Here is a 20,604-nt window from a genome sequence, read left to right on the forward strand (position 1 = left end):
CATCACCTTACAGAGCTTCCACTTTAGGAGCATCACCTTACAGAGCTTCCACTTTAGGAGCATCACCTTACAGAGCTTCCACTTTAGGAGCATCACCTTACAGAGCTTCCACTTTAGGAGCATCACCTTACAGAGCTTCCACTTTAGGAGCATCACCTTACAGAGCTTCCACTTTAGGAGCATCACCTTACAGAGCTTCCACTTTAGGAGCATCACCTTACAGAGCTTTCCTTTCGATACCCATTAACTCACTTATGGTAATAAAGAACAGACCTTTACATAAGCACAAGGTACTAGTACCATTGGTAACAGTGTCAATAAATCTACAAAACACTAACTGTGCCTATTATTATTGCATAATAGAAGGCAGACACAACAATGTCTCAGCCACCATCTGGCCTTTGCCAAAGCTAGCAACCCGATAATCGTGTTGGTCGGCCTCTCAGTGACCACATAAGTGACATGCAGCTAATGCAATTCATAAAACCAAAATACACTACACTCACCAAACACGAAGCTTAGAAAACACAGTTAGCACAGTGTGGCTGGGCCTGATAATAATTGATAATATAGAATTAATAGAAAATAAATAAATAAATAAAACTAGTGACCAAAGTCGTTCTATTCAGAGAAGCACAGTTGGCAATTTCCCCTCATTTAGTCAATCAAATGCTAGCCCTGTTCCCATCTATTATCGGATACAAGCAAAACATGGCCAGTAAATTAATGGTAACCAGCCCAATGCAAAACTGTCTTACTCATGATATAACATGGTAGAGAATCTAAAGTGAGCAGTAATTAGTCATAATAGCATTGGCCTTGAGACTTGATTGAAACAGTTATTATTTGACAGTTAACAGATACAGCTGAGCTGTGAGTGAAAATAGAAACTAAACCGGCATTAAATAAAATCTCCAAGGATTATATTCAGCTCTGTTTTCTATGTTGCGAATGTTGCAGACGTACATTATAATATTTTGCACGTTATACTTACAGGTACTCGAGGTGGGGAAGACCAGTAAATGCATCATCACTAATAGCATCAAACGTGTTTGACGTAAACATTCTGCATGAATATAATATAAATAGCAATTAGTACAGGAAAGTAAAAAAAATACATTTTTTAATAGTGGATAGTTGTGTTTATCTAGAAGTTAGAAAGCAGGAATATACACATATATAAATATTATTATTGTTGTTTTAAGGCATATTAACCAACAGGCTAGACATCACTGTGAGTTAGGTAGGAGCCCCTCAATGTCTCAGGTACTTTTCTTTTAGTTACTTTATGTCCTTTATAACCTCTGTTGCAAATCTTCAAGTAAGTAAAGTAATATAACTTACTATGTTTTGCGTCAGTTATAGTCACTCTGCTCCCTTATAATCAGTCAATAATATACCAGTCCTCTTTGGATTTAGGACAATGCAGTGAATACTCACATTGTGACTGCTATTCCATCATTTAATGGGTTTTGTTATATTTGTGTAATAGCAGAGGTTGTAAGGTATGTTGCAATAGTGATGGGGAAATGAGAGTCATAATGTCTGTACTCCCCACAGGAACCAGGTCATATTCTATTACATACAGTAACTACAGGGCTATATCATTAAATACTGGAGCTCAATATACCACTTTTAGAGAGAGAGAGAGAGAGAGAGAGAGAGAGAGAGAATGGAAGGTAAAGAAATTACAATACAGGTCGGACATTTCCACACTACACTAGCAGAGACCTTCTGACACTTTTCTTCTTTGTATGTTCTGCTGGAATGGTCCATGAATGACCTTAATTGGTTGCAAAGGAGGTTTAATCATAAGGTTACCCCTAGGCAGCCTCCAAGGGCCCAGGAGTTAGACATGAATTTCCGTGGCCCATTAAAAAATCACTATGTGAAGAATGAAGGGGGAACCAATCTGATTTGGATTTTAATTGACACTGCCAGCACTTTAACAACTTAATTTTTTTGACGTTGTTATAGTGACTGCAGTCCTGCCCCCCTTTCCTACCTTCCCAAACTATTCAGTTCAAGGGTTTGATGGCTTGTAAGCATGGATTCAAGCCACACTTCCAATCCCTCTGGGTATGAGAGCCTGAAATCTTACTTCCTGACTCTCATACCGTGACACAATTCTTTCACAGTTGGCCAGCGAGAATCATGCACCTATGGTCCCAAATACTCTTTTATGAGGAGCATTGGACTGGCCCGTCAACCTCAAAGCACACCTCCAGGATGATGCAACCCAAGAAGAAGGTTGCGACAGCGCCAAACGAGACTCGGCACTGGAGAAAAGGTGATTAATTTTATTTAATTAGTTTTTTTATTTTACATGGGGATGAACTTGATTGATTATAGGTATCAGGGCTGTAGTGTTAGGAATACAGATATGTTTTCCTAATGGTCTCCTGCCCAGAGACTACTGGTTATGTTGTTGTAAATTCAAAGTGACTCTGTTCGCCAACCATCCCAGAACAAAGCAGCCTGAATCCAGCAACCTGGCTGCCAGGGCCGATTCTAGACGGGTGCACGGGGAGCACCACGCTCAGGTGCCAGGAGGTGGGGGGAAACATGTGGAGCACGCAGATGGCCTGTCACAGGGAGCCCAGAAGGTGGCCAACTGGCCACCTAAGGGCACCCCCGGAGCGGCACCTATTTAGCAAGGCAGAGTAGGCACCTGCTTATCCCAGAGGGAAGGGGCCTACTCTGCAGCTATATACCAAGATGGGGTGAGGAAGGAGGCAGGTGGCGGCGAGGGAGTGCTGATGCTCTTCCTGCTTCCTCGCCTGTGCTCTGTGGTGATGCCAGGAGCATCACTAAACAGTGCGAGCGAGGAGAGATTTTCAGAAAGAACATGAAAGCCACTGGACCCCGGGGAGAGGACCCAGAAGACTCCTAAAAGGTAGGAGCAACAAGCAATACAATTAATTTGTGAGTGTGTGTGTAAGTGTGTATGTGTCTATCAGTAAGTATCTGTGGTGTCTTTGAGTAAGTGTGTGTGTCTGTCAGTAAGTGTGTCTGTCAGTAAGTGTGTGTGAGTGTATGTGTCTGACAGTGTTTGTGTGTGTGTTTCTCAGTAAATGTATCTGTCAGTGAGTGTGTTTGTCTGTCATTAAGTGTGTCTGTCAGTAAGTGTGTGTGAGTGTATGTGTCTGACAGTGTTTGTGTGTGTGTTTCTCAGTAAAGGTATATGTCAGTGAGTGTGTGTGTGTGTGTTTGTCAGTAAATGTATCTGTCAGTGAATGTGTGTATCTGTCACTATGTGTGTCTGTCCAGGGCCGGACAGGGACAAAAATTCAGCCCGGGCAATTAAAGGCAGAGCAGCCCACTATTAGGGGCAGGGTCAGAAAGGGGGCATGTCATGTCACCACCACCAAATGAGTATGTTAATGTCACGCTTCTCCAGAGCATCCAGTGTTTTTAGATGGAAGTAAATGCAATGTTGTTTCTTTTGGGGCGCAAGCATGCGCTGTGTTTGCTGGCGATTTGTCTCTGGTGTCCACAATAGTGGGATACCAGAGATCAAAACAGGAACAGGGCTGTTAAAGTGTTGTGCATGTGTGGGGATGTTCCCTGTGGTGTTGTATATGTTAGGAGGTTGCATGTGTGTAGAACAGACTTTTTGTGTTGTATTGTGTGTAAAGGGGTCTGTTTGTGGCGTACTGCATGTGGCTATGGACTGCAGTCTGTGTTTCTGGGTTGTAAAGTATGTGTGTGTATTTATATAGGGCCTGTGGAGTGTGTGGGCCTAGTGGATGTAGTGTGTGCATGTAAAGAGCTGTACTGTGTGTTTGTGAGTGTATCTAGGGGCTCTAGTGTGTGTATGCATATAGGAGCTGTACAGCACATGTGTATAGGTGCAGTGATGTATGCATAGGTGGTGTAGTGTGTACAGGCGGTGCGGAATATGTATTTATAGGGGATATAAATTACTGTGTTTGCATGCAGGAGGTGTAATGTGTGTGTTTAAAGGGTCATAACGCATGAAAGTGCAGGGAGTGTAATGTATGTTTAGGGGGTATAGAGTGTGTATGTGAGTGCCGGGGGTATAGTGTGTATATAAGGGGTATAGAGAGTGTGTGAAGTGTGTTTGTGTGTAAGTGCAGGAGGTGTAGTGTGGATATAGGGCTATAGAGTGTGTGCTGTGTGTTAATGCAGGGGCTGTAGTGTGTATATAGGGGGATAGAGTGTGTTTAGTGTGTTTGTGTGTTAGTGCAGGGGGTGCTGTGTGTGTAGTGTGTTAGTGCAGTTGAGCAGTATGTTTGTGTGAGTGCAGGGGGTACAGTGTGTGTAGTGTGTGTGTGCTAGTGCAGGGGGTGCAGTATGTTTGTGTGTTAGTGCAGGGGCAGTATGTTTGTGTGTTAGTGCAGTGTGTGTATTGTGTTTGTGTGTTAGTGCAGGGGGTGCAGTGTGTTTGCGTGTTAGTGCAGTGTGTAGTGTTTGTGTGTTAGTGCAGGGGCTGCAGTGTGTTTGTGTAGTGTGTTTGTGTGTTAGTGCAGGTGGCTGCAGTGTGTTTGTTAGTGCAGGGGGTGCAGTGTGTTTGTGCAGTGAGTTAGTGAAGTTTGTGTAGTGTGTTTGTGTGTTAGTGCAGGGGGTGCAGTGTGTTTGTGCAGTGTGTGTAGTGTGTGTGTGTTAGTGCAGGGGCTGCAGTGTGTTTGTTAGTGCAGGGGGTGCAGTGTGTTTGTGCAGTTTGTGTAGTGTGTTTGTGTGTTAGTGCAGGGGGTGCAGTGTATTTGTGTGTTAGTGTAGTGTGTGTGTGTGTTAGTGCAGGGGGTGCAGTGTGTGTGTGTGTAGTGTGTGTATGTGAGGGGGGTGTATATAGTGGATGATATGGCCATACATTATAAATTTAAGAATTAAACAAAAAAAGTAATTAAAAAAAAAAATTATAATACCATTTACCCCCCCTTTTAACTTGGCAGGGGAGAGAGGAAGCATTTACATACCTGGTGGTCCAGTGAGGGGGGGACACACGCAAAGCACCGATCCCAGGTGGTCCAGCGGCAGGTAATTCAGTCTGTACCCCGCAGGGTACAGACCATGTTTCTCTCCCTCTCGCGAGCGCTGTTTTTTCAGAGCGTTGCCACGGGTTACCATGGCAACGCTCTGATAATCTCGGAGCTCGCGAGAGGATGAGAAGGAAGCTGCTCGGCGTTCTCCCCTCCGGCCCATGATGGGAGACAGGACTCCACCTTGGGGCCGGTGCTGCCCTGCATGGGCCGGCAGGAGAGATCTCTTGATCTTTCCTGCCAGCCTCGGCCAATGGCCATCGCGGCCCACCGGGCATTTGCCCGGTTTGCCCGATGGCCAGTCCCGGCCTGTGTCTGTCAGTGTGATTGTCAGTGTGTGCATCAGTCAGGAAGTGTGTGTGTGTGAGTATGTGTCTGTCAGTGTTTGTGTGTGTCAGCCAGTGTGTATGTGTGTGTCTGTCAGTAAGTGTGTATGTCAGCGTGACTGTCAGTGTGTGTGTCTGTGTGTGACTGATACAGTCTCCATGTGACAGTGTGAATGTGTGTGTATTGTATTGTGTGTGACTGTCTAGGTATGCATGGGGCAGTGTGTGTGTAATTGTGTGATTATGTATGTTGTTATTTAAAATGCTGAGTGCTGCACTTCCTTGTTTGATGTACCACCGTGTGTCTGTCAGCATTTGTTTCTGTCAGTGTTTCAAATCAGTGAGATTGTGTATGCCATTAAGAGTGTGTGTCAATGTTTTTGTTTGAGTTTGTTTCTGTCAGTGTGTGTCAAATCAGTGAGTGTGTGTGTCTCTCAGTGAGAGTGTGTGACTGTCAGTGAGTGTGAGTCTAGATGGAGAGGTGGAGTCGTTGCAAAGGGGAGGGGTTAGAAAAATGACCACGCCCACCTGGGTCACAAAAGGATTTCTGCACCCAGGCGCCTGTGACCCTAGGATCGGCCCTGCTGGCTGATATATGTTGGTCATCATAAAACGAACACACTAACATTAAAAATAAATATATTTTTTAATGTTAGATTGTTCCTTACTTGAAAGACCACTATAGGCACCCAGACCACTTCAGCTCAATGAAGTGGTCTGAGTGCCATGTCCCTCTAGCTTTAACCCTGCCGCTGTAAACATAGCAGTTTCATAGACACTGCTATGTTTACATTACAGGGTTAATCCAGCCTCTAGTGCAGGGGTAGGCAACCTACAGCACTAGTGCCATGCACGGCACTCGAGGTGTCTTTGCACGGCACTCAAGGCTGCTAGAGCCAAACAGGCTCTTTCCTATCAGGATTCCCAGTAAAACTTCAGATATCTGCTAATACGAAGAGGTGGTGAAGGACAATCCTCAATTTATGCATTGCAGCACGTAGAGGAAGTGATCTCAGATCACTTCCTCCCAGCACTTGTGAATGGGAATCCACACTGTAGCAGAGCAGCCTGCAGCTGCTGTTGCAGCTCCTATACTTGAGCTATACCTGGTTGGCCCGGTCCCCACTGGAACCTAGGGAAGCTACCCACACTGCTAGATTTACACAGAAATGCAGAATAACCCTCCACTCATACAAAGAATATGAACAGCCCACACACAAACATACACACAATCCCCACAAACGCAACACCACTAACAATCCACATACATGCACACAACTCCACATGCAGCCTCTCACATGCAATACCCCAAACAGCCCCCACACACTACCAAACACACAATGTGACATATCCATCCACACACAATTCCAAAAGCAGCCCTCATACACAGCCCACATTCATATGTATCATTCACAATACCACAAACTACTCCTGAACATATACAATATATTAGCTCATATACGCACAAATACAACGATACAAAGCAATTACAGTAAAAATAACACAAGCAGAATACGGCAGCATACACACCTCAATTTTAAAAAATAGGTTCGGCACGCTACGGGACATCACAATCCTATATCGGCACAGTGCTGCTAAAAGGTTGCCTACCCCTGTATCCCTGACAGCCACTAGAGGCGCATCCGCGATTCTCAGTGACAAAATCGCATTGAACTCACGCAGTGTGAGTTCAGATCTCCATAGGAAAGCTTAGGTAAGTGGCTGAAGGGGTTTTAACATCTTCAGCCCAGCAGGAGGGGGGCTCGAGGGAGGGGCCTATTAACCCTGTGGTGCCTGGAAAACGTGTTTGTTTTCCTGGCACTAGAGTGCTCCTTTAATATTCATATCCTCCCCTTTAAAAAACAAAACAAAAATCATCAGTAAATTTACTGGTAATCCTGTGCTTTTCTCCCTGCTGCAGCCAATACATCGCTTAATGAGATCAACCATCCATAAGATCTTTGGTGCACAGCAATGCTTCTCATTGAAAAAAACCTGACGATTTACTGTGCATGCCGGACAATCACCTCACTCGGACAATCTGATGTTTCTCTCAGAAAAGCATTGAATCCATCTTTTCTCTAGGAGGTGCAGCCTGACACCAAACGTAAAATTATAGAAATTCTTCACTAGGAAGTGCTACTAGTGCTTGTTTGTTTGACTGATTGATTGTCTTGCATTCTCAGTGAAATTTCTCGCAAATGTCAAAGCTTACATTTGTCAGACTGCAAGGATAGCCCTACAAACAGCTCAGAAAAGAAATGGGAAAAAGATAGCATGGAACATTTCTCACAGCAAGAAACGCATGCCAGCAAAATAGTTTTAGTTTTATAAAAGCTACCATTACAAAACGTACTGCTTACATGACTTCCATAGCTTTATCTTCATGTTTTTAGGAATAGCAAAATAATTTCTTCACAACTGCTCAATCACGTTGTGGTTTGTTTGTTGTATCACAGATAGTCATTAAATAGAAAGATCAAACCGTTTTATTCTATTTGTTGTGCTGTTGTTAGGTAGTAACCATTTGAAATTGCCCCATAACTTACTTATTTATGAATTTTATATAGGGTGTGTTTTAGAAAATGCCTATTACACTAACGAGGTTATATTTGAAGAGCAACTTGGGGCTATTATCTTGGAAACTGATGGAATGTTCCTTTTGATGCTTCCATTTTTAGATCTCTCCCCCAGAAATTATCCTCATATGTAATATGTTAAGAGTAGTGGGAGTTGGCACCCAGACCACTCCAATGGGCAGAAGTGGTCTGGGTGCCTGGAGTGTCCCTTTAAACCAGGTTCTGCAGAGGATCAAGAACTACAACCTCACTTCCTGAGAATTACGAAATGCATTTCAGAAACATCTGAGTCTCTAAGGTTATTTATGTTAGACACAGACAGTTTTTTAATGCCCTCATCTTTTGGTCAAGAAGGTAAGCTATACACCAACCACACTATACCAGTAGGTCATTGCTAGGAATGAAACCAAGTGGATGTGTGGTTGTAGAACATGATCAGTATCAGAGGAAAACAACATTCTGGCACAAACTGTGCCGATGTTTAATTCCTAAGGCATGAAGGGAACTGCAGCTCAAAGGCCACTGTTTAGTTTACTGCACTGTACGTTCCATAAATTGGATCAGATTAGTAAATGCACAACTGAAACATTTAGTCCAGTTCTTTCCCCGTGGTTTCTTTTTAAAGGACAGGAACATTGGAACAATATGTCAATGGCAGTGACCATGTAACATCACCCCATGGGCCCAGCCCCTGCATCAGTACAGAGCTGCAGGGAGCTGCACAGACGTAATCCAACAGCAAACCACTGGACCTCAGGGATAAAGATTTAAATAAAAGTTACATCTGTGCGAGTGTATGAATGTATGTGTGTGTATATGATTGTGCGTGTGTGAATGTGTGTGGGACGGTAATACGGTATTAATGTATGTTTGTGTGTGTGTGTGTGAGAGAGTGTATGTATGTGTGTATGTATGAACATATGTCTGTATATGATTGTGTGCATGTGCATGTGTGTGTAAGTGTATGAATTTATGTGTGTGAAAGTTTGAGTGTATGAATGTATGTGTGTATATGATTGTGTGTGTGAGTGTATGAATGTTTGTGTCTGTGAATCTATGAATGTAAGTATATGTGTATACGTATTTGGGCATGCGTGTGTATGAAAGGATCATAGGAGTTGCAGTTCTGCAATGCCTGCAGATCTACTTCCTGGCCACCCATTTACTATATGATTTCAATCAAACGTGGAAACATCACAATTCCTTTTTTTAATACCAGGCATGCTATCTGTGGGAATCAAGTGGCTCCTGTTTTCATATCTCATGTTAGCCCAAATAGTATAAATACTGGTTAGGACAACTATAAATATATATTTGATCTGTTAATGGTCATCTATGGCACTCTCAAGCCAGTGCGCATTCATTGTCAGTTTTCATGAGTAAAATCCATTCACACTCATTCGCTACACATTATAACATTGACAGCAGAGGGGATGGGCATTGTGTATCAGGGAAACCCCTGTTTGTTTGTCAAACTGCTTGAAAACTGTTTTACAAAAATAAAACAGAATGCCTTTGTTGAATCGTAGCACAATAAGCACAATAGACTGCAGTGTTTATAGAGCTTGGGATACCAATTCCAGCTGAGTTTGTAATAATTTTCCCAAATCCTGTGCAAAACTAAGGAACCATTTGCCATACATATCCCTCAACTCCTTCACCCCTCACCCCTATCCCCATAAAAAAAAAAAAAAATAACAAAAAATTAAGTAGCTTAACTTTTTACTGGCAACAGAAAGACTCATGCACCATATTAACCCCTGCAAGATGCAGGGCTTGGCAAACGTTTTATAGAATTTGCTGGAAAGTCATCTGTCTTGAAGGAGTTAATGCTAATACAGTTTTGCAGTGAATTCTGAAATGTTGAATAAACCTCAGGTTTCTGTAATTCAAACCATGTCTCTTTCTCAGCACCTGTGATGGAGAACTAGAGAGCTTTCCTGGGACCCGCACATGGTCAATCACGTGATCGTCTTCTGTTCTCAATTTCCAAAGCACAGTCTTCACACATGTTTGCGGGTTATATTATTTGACATCATTCAAAAAGTATTAGTATGGGTTTGAAATGATGCCAAAATCCTTTTTTTTCTTTTTGTTATTTATATATATATTTTTTTTGTACAAATTGAGTGTTGGATCACTCATAAAATAAATAAATAAGATGATAGAACAAAGCAGAGTACAGTCAACTGCACCAAGACCTCAAAATTAAACAACTTTTAGAATGACCTAAGATAAATGCTTGCGCGCCTTGGCGAGCCATGTGTGTTGATCTGACATTAATGTTCCCCCTCCCCTACGGTGAGCAATACAATGAAGGAAAGACTTCCAAAAGGTCTTCTCACGTAGAATTCATTGTATGTAACTACAATAGCATCATGTACTGTCCTTATTCCCGTTGTTTAATGTAGTGTTGCTCCTTGGAGGGAACACTGGCTAAAATACAATTTGCTAACCAGATGTGCATGCATTCTACATATTATTGCTGTTCATATGCAACGCGTAAATGTCTTGTATGTACAGGTGTATATTTTACAGCCTGTTTGGTTAATATGAGTCTGTTTCACACAGAAGTATGAACATGAAGTTTCTTGAGGACAAGAAGACTTAGGTCTTGTCTTGGGGTTTGCTTGTAGGAGCAATGGAAGCCCTTCAGACTTGTTATGGTTACTCTTTGGATGTGACAAACATTGTGAGCAGCAGTCTGCTTAAAGATTCAATCTAAGCACCATAACCACTAAAGTCTGTTGTAGTTTTTTCGGTATTATTAGGCTGGGGGCACAGTCCACCTGTGTCCAGTGTGAACGTATTTTGAAGCAGTTTGATAAAAATGGTGGTCCACTCACTCACTGCATTACTTCTGCAATTGAAATATAAATTGTATCTGTAATTGTAAAACGGTGATACACAGACAGGGTTATAAACTTAAGTGAGAATTCAAAGAGAATTTAAAATTTACGGTCAAACTTGCCAAACCAGAAAAATTCTCGAATTTAGCTATGACTCTAGTTCATCTAGAATTTGGCCTTAAATGTAAAACTTTGAATTGTTATGTTATTGAATAACCCCGTGAGAGTCACAGTGGATAAGAGTAGGCTCAGGAATTACATTGCAGTAATTATTAAAATGCAATTTGCTCAGTTTTTTTTTAAATTGGAATATAAAAAGTTAAGCATTATAAACTCCAGAAACTGGACATTTAAATTTATCTGGAAACTATTTTGTAACTTTCAATATGAGCTTGAATTTTGCTTGGCTTAAAATCATTACAACGTCCATTAAGTTCTCTTGTATGTCTGTTTAACATTACAAAGAAAAAAAAGATAATAGCATAAATATAGTTGCATTCATTTTTATTTGACATATTATGGGGAAAAAAATATTGAAATTGAAGGGGATACATAAAAACCACTTATTCCTACATCTAAAGAAGTAATTTTCCACATCATAGAACAGGACGGTCATCTCTTGACCAGAAAGCTTTGACTCAGCGTAATGGGAGTTGTGCGTATTTCCAATTTTTGTGGGTTATGGAGCATACAGGAGTAGACGAGATTTGTCTGAGCATGATGTTAATTACAATATACAAACATTCTTCAATTCAGTATCTTTCTAACTCTATGCAATCCTAACTCTGTGGTTGTGATGATAAAGGATGGAGCGATATCGTGATAACTCATCATCCCTTCATTAGTCAGTCACACAGGCGCACTGAGAGATTGGGGTGGGCACACTCACCTACTGCACCTGCCACTGGACCACCGCAAAGGGGAAATGTTAGGTGAATGAAGGCAACCTGTCATTGTAACTTAATAGCAGGATGGGAATTGTTATACTTTGGGTGTGATGTATATAAGATTGGGGTGTTGTGATTTGTACTAAGGACATAATGTATGGATGGCTCAATTTATCATTTCATTGACTTTGTATATATGAGTATGAGGAAGAGTGTAAGTGTGTGTATGTAAATATATATATATACTGTATATATGTGTGTGTGTGTGTGTGTGTGTGTGTGTGTGTGTGTGCAAGTGTGATACTATTTGTGTATATATGTAAGTGGGAATGTGTGTGCAAGCATTTGTAAAAGAATGAAAACATATGTGGGTGTATTTTTTGCCTATAAAATTGTCCTGTAGCCTCCATTCTTTTAGGAGCCCATTTCTCTAGAACAGCTTAGCATATTATCATGTTATTTTTATCCATACATTAGTCTACCCCGCCCCACCACACACAACTCACTTGCAGAAACTGAGTCAACCAATTTACTCTTAATTTACCACAATTTATAACTCAAACATTTTTTTAGTGTGATACAGACTGCATGTTCAGCAATCTCCATTATAGTGCTCTTAAATGGACAATATAGTCAGTCATCAGAAAAAATACAGCTTCATGTAGTGTCTCTGGTGTCTATAGCATGTCCCTACAGGCTTTTCAATGTAAATGCTGTCATATCAGAGAAAAGGCAGTGTTTACGTTGCACTTCTAGAAGCAGTCACTCAAGCGGCCAATACTTCTAGTGCTGCACTGTGTGCGTTCAGCATCTCCACACTCGGAATTCTCCCCAGAGAGATGTATTAATTCAAGGCATCTCTATGAGGAGATGCAGCTTGGCACAGTGTGGCATTTTGCTGCGCATGAGCAATTGCCTCCCAATGCCTTCCTATAGGAAAAATTGGATTGGTTGAGATCATCAAGACTGCTGATCTTAGCCAGGGAGGTGTGTTCAGCGGTGGCGAGACCGGCGCGACATCGGAGAAGAGGTAAGTAAACTACCTTGTAACTCAACTCTGAGGGTGAGCAGAACACCTAAACATGTACTCTAGCACTATTGTGTTAGGAATACGTTTATGGTCCCTTAACCCCTATGTGTGTCTCTGCCCCACATATTCTAGGTTATAACCCTGCTTGTACAAGCTGCTCTGTAATCAAGGGCAAGGCTGGGCAGCAAAGAGATAAAGAGATGTGCAATTCTACGGCCCCTCCAATATATTGGCTTAAAGGGACACTATAGGCACACAGACCACTATAGTGGTCTCAATTAAGTGACCTAGGTGCCACGCGGCGCCCCTGTAGTTTTAAAACTGCAACTGAAAACATTGCCAGCAATGTTTGCAGTGCAGGGTTTAAATGCCTCTGGTGGCTGTGATACTGGAACCTGGACTATGTCAATGAGATTGTCTCATAGAGACCATTAGATTTGTGCAGCCCATGCGCAGAGGCCTCCTAATACTTTTCCTATTAAAAAGCATTGGATTGTCTGAGATCGTCAACATTGATGTTTGCAGCCAATGAGGCAGGGTCTCCTCTAGTGTTAGCAATTTTTTCGTATTCTTTTAAACTAAGGATCCCTAGCACGGACACAATCAGCTGAATATGATAGGAATCAAAACTTTGAACAGACAAACCGCACCTCCTTAATACAGAATTACTAAATATTTCCTATTTTGAAATAAAAAGTTTATAATAGTAAATCACCACCTCAACACCATGCCTAGCACCAGGGTTTGAAGTCATAGAAGTTCCAATTCCACCATATTTTCTCAACCACAAATTAGATCTGCATTCTGGTAGCATTTTCCTTTGCAGAAGCCCATCACTAATGAACTGATTTATTCCCTGCAACATGGATGATAAAAACTGCGAGGCAGCACTTTTCATGCTCTGTACATCATTGCGTAGAGGTGTTATGCTTCCAGCAGTACATGATCTATCTGCCAGCCCTAATCTGGACACATAATGGATTTAAAAGGAAGAGCTTTTTCAAGCTTGCCAATATATATTTTTTTATGATTCGCGTTACTAAACCCAGAGTTATTAATCAACTATACTGCTCTGTCATAATATTTAGCATTTGTTGATAGTGATCCGGTTTCCGACTTGCTAGAAGCTATCGTTTTACTGAGTCAGCTTAACTACAGGGAAAAATGTTTACAGGTCCTGGAAAACCAACACTAATTTATTTACCACTGTATTTTCTGCAGGACAGTAGTGCAGGTTGCTGGAATGCTTCGAATGCCAAAGATCAGATACATAGTCTGATGGAATCTTCTACAACAGGGGATAGGCAACCTTCGACACTCCAGATCTTGTGCACATCATCTCGTCTGATGCTTTGATAGCAACATGGCTGTTAGGGCATTATGAAAGATGTAGTCCACAACATCTGGAGTGCCAATGGTTGCCTACTCTGGTTTAGACCTTCCACCAGGTGCACAGGATTTCTTTGCACGCTTGCACAGGGCAACCAACCCTCTCTCTTGCCAATGGTACCCTTAAGGAACATGTATGTTGCATGTATGACTAAAATAAGTGGTGCCCCTCTAGATGCATCCTGTTTAAGAGCTCGGAGATATAGAGGCAAATCAATCAATAATTTTACTTGTCCATAAATCCCAGTTTGTAACGTGCTGCTTTTACGCTAAAACAAAGGAGCTGGGTATAGATTGCAGCACTGGTTAAAATGCTTTATTATAGCAATCCATAGATGTGTTTAAGTATCAGTAGCTAATGTAATGAACTCTGCCTCCTTAACCTCAATACCAAGATGCAGTGTATCTACCCTCTACCACACTCATATCATTAACATGGGCACATTATACTCTTTCTAATCAAGATGGAGTCCTGAACATTCTGCAGTTCAAATACTAAAAACGCAACCGCGTTCGAATAGATTAAATGAAGATTTTACGGCTTTACCTTTCAATCACCCATAAGTGCACAGCGCACAGAGGCATCATTAGATTATGAAAGAAGGGATTCTTACATGATCTGCAGAGATGGTATATGTAAAAAACTCCCCTCTGGGATCTCGGTAAATTCAGATCTCACAAGTGATCTGTAAAAATAAAAAATAATATAAAAAAATCTTACTTGGCAATAACATTAAAAAAAAAAAAAAATTAAAAATAATCCCACCCACACAAAAAAATAAAATATTTTTTTTTAGAAAATTACATTTTAACCCTAGCACCATCTGGTGCAAGTATCTATATATGAAGAAAAAAAATAAGCGTTGTGTAACCATTTTTGTGCCAGAGGCATGAACAACCCATTGCTCAAGCCTTTGGTATAAAAATGTTAATGAGGTGTTCAGATGTCCAAACAAAATATTAATATGTATATGATAAATGGAAAAGTAAAAAAAAACAAAATAAAAAAAATGTAATGTTGGTTGTAGACGGCAGCATACATTTAATGTTTGGTGCCACTGGGATGAGCAAATGAGTCACCCTAAGGCACAATAAGGGGTAAACGCTCCTAATTCAATAGGAAATAGGATCAATTAATAGTACTTTAATGTAGATTTTAAGAGGCAACACATTTAAATGTCTAAGTGCCAAAGGGATGAGTAAATTAGTTAATCACCCCTGCTTGCACCCAGGGGGTTAAACCTTCTTTATAGAAGTCCTGGAATAGATGTAGAACAGGTTCTATAAATTGTGTTGTAATGCAGCTTGTTGAAGGCAAAATAAATTTAAATATTTGGGTACCACAATGTTGTGTAAATGAGTTACTTACTCCCCCATCCCCCACACTGGCATGCAATGGGATAAAACCTGCACAATACAAGCATGGAATTGATGAACAGGTTATAAAAAAAAAAAAAAGAACAAACCAACAATACATCACATCATACAGTAAAATAAGCGAATGCTTACAGCCCTTACAGTGTGATAACATCAGGATGGAAGGGTCGAGGGATGGATTTGGCATTTTCACATAAAGCATTATCCTTGGTACAGGTACACCAGTTAGGGCATTTCGATTTAACCGGTTTCCTTCCTTCGATCCCATTATTCAGGAAATGTAGAAATAAAACACACAAGAAAAAGGCAATTCTTCTAGGGCATCCACTGCCATTCTCCATCCTCTCTGATTCCAGCCAGTTAAAAGGATACTCCAGACCATTAACTGGGATATATTATTATTTTTTTCTGCAGTCGTTCTCTATTTGTCAGCCCGGTAGAAGGTGTTTTTTTTGTATTTTATTATATATTTTTTTGTTTGTTTTTTTTAGGGTTTTTGTTTCTGTGTCTGCCTCGTTCTTCTTTTATAGCACCTCTGTGATCTCCTTAGGAACCTGCAGCTTGTCTGGGGATCAATGTGCTGTGACGGGGATAGTGAAGTGCTGTGTTGCGGTGTGATTGGAAATGTCCCTTTGCCTTGCAGTGAAGAAGAAAAGAAATAATCTATGCACTGACATGTTAACATCGAGCACTCAGCCTTAGAATGCAAAGTGATGTCATTTAGAATGCACAGCCTTCTGCTTTCAAAGGGAGGCCCTTTTTACAATCCAAAAATAGTAGAACGTTATGTTTTGCTGTGACTAAGAGGAGGGAACAGGAAGGGTTATATCTTTTTTTTTTTTTTCTCTCGCTCCTTTCGTTGCATCCTTACAGTCTTAAATCCTCCGGGAACCCTAGCTTACCATATTGCAGAGCAAAACGAATGGCTATATCAAACGGTGTGAAAAGGCAGCTTTTGATGGACTCCTTTAATTGTAAAATCAATATAACTTGGATTGGTTAAAGTGCCGTTGAACAAAATTTTGTATTACCATAACGTTCAAATGGTTAATACAGCCATCAACAATGTTTCAAGGTATTTTTTGCAAATACATATATGTATAAATATGACCATTATCTCTTTATTTCATTACTAAACATTTTTATTTTTTTTCGCAATAGCATCTTGGGAGGCTAGAATGTACCATATTGACTGACTGGGAATTAATGCTTTTAGTAAGATACTGTTTAAAGAGTAAGAGATAGAGTGCAACAGTACTCACTTTATTTAAATGGAAATGTATTTACTCTCAGACAAACAGACGGTAAGAAAGTCAAAGAAGGAACAATCCATTAAAGTACATTACAGACACACGGGTCAGTAAAATATTTTCCTGAGATTTTCTATCAGATTGAACTCACAGGGTTTTTTACTAAAGCAAGAAGTCAAAGTGGATTTCAAAGTTAAGGCCATAATAGACGATTTGGAAAAATTCTCAGTCAGCTATGCCTCCAGTTCGGCTACTTTGTTCTAAAATGTTAGAATTCACTTTAAATTCTCACTTTAGTGGATAGCCCTGTTAGTTTTAAATGTACTGTCAGTTCATGTATAGTGTAGCCATTCTTCTGAGTGGGAGCCAGGTGGGGAGAATGGCTGAAGATATTTGCCTAGCTGCCAATGTCCCTATATTCAATAGATCTTTGTGTATCTATTTCTGTTAGAATGATTATATCAATAAAACAAGCCTATTTTTCTTGAAGGCTTCGAGGCTTATTCACTGAAGTCTGAGTTGTTTAAAAATTCTAAGTGAATTTCAAGTTTTGGGCCACAATAGCCTAACTGCAAACATAATTGACTTAGACAATTTTTCTAGTTCGAAAATTGTGGCTTGCAACTAACAACAAGGAAGAACGACATTAAACAAAAAATAATGATAGACATTGAGACAGCACAGAACGGCAGCAGTATGAACAAGCAGTCAGCTAACAGATTCACACAGAGTCAGCACAACATTATTTTAGGGCATAGGCGTGCGCAGCCTATTGCATTAGGGTGTGCACCCTAAAGCACAAACACACGGCGCATGTGTATATATGTAATATATATATATATATATATATATATACATACATACATACACACACACACATACACTGCTGTGTATGTGTGTGCTGCTCGTGTGCTGTGTGAGGGTGGTTTGAGGGTGCTGGTAGTGTGCTATGTGGGTGAGGGTGTTTGTGTGTGTGTTTGTTAGGGTCCTGTGAGGGTGCTGTGTGTGTGAGGGTGCTGTTTGTGTGATGTGTGCGTGTGATGGTGCCGTTTTGTGATGTGTGTGGGTGTCGTGTATTTGTGAGGGTGCTGTTTGTGTGTGTTTGTGAGGGTGCTGTTAGTGTGCTGTGTGTGAGGGTGTTGTGTGTTTGTGAGGGTGCGGTTAGTGTACTGTGTGTGTGAGCGTGCAGGCTGTATGTTTGGAGGGATTGTGGAGGTGGGGGCAGATTAGTAAATATCCCCCCTCCCTACCTTATATAGGGAGGGGGGATCCTTGCTGCCATGTGCCATCCCTGGTGGTCCAGTGGAGAGTGAACTCTAGCCTGCGGGGCTAGAGTTAACTCTCACGAGATCTGAGTGTTGCCGTGGCAATGCTCAGATCTCGTGAGAGGAACCTGGCGGAGCTGCTGTCTAGAGCTCCCCGGGTCCTCTACTGCCTCCCTCCATGTTGCTGTGGGCTGGTGAGGTAGATCTTTGATCTCCCCGCCAGCCCATGGAGGCTTAGAGCAGAGCCGGCACTCAGATAGCGCCGACCCTGCGTGAGCCGACAGGGGAGATCCGGAGATCTCCGGTGAAGTCCTGGGGAATAAAGTGTGGGAACTCTTTTCCCACCTCCCAAAAAAGATAATATACACGTGTGTGTGTGTGTGTATATATATATATATATATATATATGCGTGCACACACAGACTGACACATACACAGACACACATATATACGCGTGCACACACACACATTCACAGACACCCACACACCCATACACACACACACTCACAGACACACACACACATTCAGACACACACCTACATTCACAGACACACTTACAGACACACATACATACATTCACAGACACACTCACTCACAGACACACACACAACATTCATTCACAGACACATACACACAGACACACACACATTCACAGACACACTCACTCACAGACATATACACACAGACACACACACACACATACATTCACAGACACAATCACTAACAGAAACATACACATACATACATTCACAGACACATACACACAGACACACACACACATACATTCACAGACACAATCACTCACAGACACAGACACACACATACATTCACAGACACACTCACTCACAGACACATACACACAGACACACACACACACACATACATACATTCACAGACACAATCACTCACAGACACATACATACAAATTATTATTTTTTTATTAAAAAAGTCCACCCAGCCTCCCTACCTGGAGTGCTGGCGTGGACTTGTCCCTGGGGTCCAGTGGGTCGGTCAAGCGCCGGTCTCCACTCAGCCGCGGTGAGAGAGCTGTGTGCTCTCTGCTCCCTCTCGCCGCGCGGGCTGTCTGTTGTAGCTGGGAGCCGGAATATGACGTCATATTCCGGCTCCCAGCATCAGCAAACAGCGCGCGGCGAGAGGAAGCAGAGAGCACATAGCTCTCTCACCGCGGCTGAGTGGAGACCGGCGCTTGACCGACCCCAATGACAGGGGGAACATAGGGTGAGGAAGGGGGAGCTGAGTGCCTGCAGGAACAGCGTTCCTGCTCAAATAAAAGTGCAGGAACGCTGTTCCTGCAGGACTCAATACATAGGCGTGCCACGGGGATTAGGGTGTGCCCAGGCACACCCGGCACACCCCGTGCGCACGCCTATGTTTTAGGGTGAAAGTACTTGTAATATCTTAAGGACAAGCAAAACAGAAAATACGTAGCGCCAAGGAGAATGGGCAGGATAAGAGCTCTAGCAGGATAAGAGATCTAAAAACAATCTCTAAAAACACAGTAAAAAAACACAATTAAAAAAATAGTCTATAACATAGTCCAACAATAAAAGTATAAAAAAAAAATACCAGGTCGTACGACAGTCTTAAAGGTAGTAATATTAAATTTTTTATTGTTTGTAAAATGCTTGTGGGGGCAACTTCGGTCAATAGCAGCATATGAAAAGAACAAAAACAGGAGGAGACCAATAGTGCAATATGGTAGTATAATAAATAACACACGACACAAAGGTCTAAAAATGCCAACTCACATTTAGTAGAGCTATAACCAGCTCTGGATAAAACAGCATGCAGTGGTATTGTAATCCCACTTGCTGAATATTCTTCAGGCACGGTTCATAGCAGAGTGATGATGGAGTGGAACATATGAAATGACAAAAAGAAGGCCAATAGTGCTCTCTATTGGGGTAAGCACCATCCCCATTGTTTGCTTTGTATCTCAAGGTCTAAAACTGCGAAAACTCAAATATATCAAAATAATGTACATTCACCTCATAGATTTGTACCAGATGCCATACATTTGTTGTCTCTTTATCCAATTTTAAAAAGACTGAAAATGTCCCTACAAATGTCATTAAAAACAAACATTGTCTTTACAGACATACAATGAGACAGTACAACAGCCTTCCAGAACGAATGTACATTCAAAATATACTAAATTCAACATTCGTTGACAGACTGGCATTGGAAAAACACAAAGTCCAACATTTGCTCAAAGACTAACTTTGTAAAGTAGTTACATTGTAAGAGAACTACATTCAATGAGAAAGCACATTCTGTTCATAGAATTATAATGAGAGTCACATCAATCGACACTTACCTCAAGATAATTCGCATTTTGAAAGCATAACATTTGAACATTTGATATTCATCCAAGAGTTTGCACTTAGAAATCCATACAGGCACAGTTACATTAAATTTTCTTGTTTCCAAATACCATTTCATTCATGCAAATCGATGTTGGGCTAATATTTGTAGAATTGTTTTTGACAACAATTTTGCCTATTTTGGCATTGAAGGAACACACCAAGCACCATAACTACTACAGCACAATGTAGTGGTTAGGATGCTTAGAGTATTCCCCACCAATGTACCGTAATTAGGGACACTATAGTCACCAAAACAACTTTA

At 41.3% G+C, this 20,604-nt stretch overlaps 1 protein-coding gene across 3 annotated transcripts in view; it reads right to left on the reverse strand.

Annotated features, from left to right (window-relative positions):
- The window catches only part of LGI1 (leucine rich glioma inactivated 1), a 43,436-nt gene extending 27,219 nt beyond the window's left edge, over positions 1–16,217 (reverse strand). Inside the window, exons 1-3 of one of the 3 annotated variants that reach the window (XM_063433930.1) lie at positions 15,582–16,217; positions 14,678–14,749; positions 995–1,066 (exon numbers count right to left, since the gene is read on the reverse strand). In XM_063433930.1, the coding sequence (XP_063290000.1) occupies positions 995–1,066; positions 14,678–14,749; positions 15,582–15,781 (344 nt within the window). In that variant the 5' untranslated portion in view covers positions 15,782–16,217. Of the gene's footprint in view, positions 1–994; positions 1,067–14,677; positions 14,750–15,572 lie in introns of all 3 variants that reach the window. The other 2 variants (XM_063433932.1, XM_063433931.1) reach the window with 2 other exon arrangements.
- Positions 16,218–20,604: the final 4,387 nt, after the last annotated feature.

Source organism: Pelobates fuscus, chromosome 10 (genome assembly GCF_036172605.1).
Source record: "Pelobates fuscus isolate aPelFus1 chromosome 10, aPelFus1.pri, whole genome shotgun sequence".
In the NCBI taxonomy this organism is placed as follows: domain Eukaryota; kingdom Metazoa; phylum Chordata; class Amphibia; order Anura; family Pelobatidae; genus Pelobates; species Pelobates fuscus.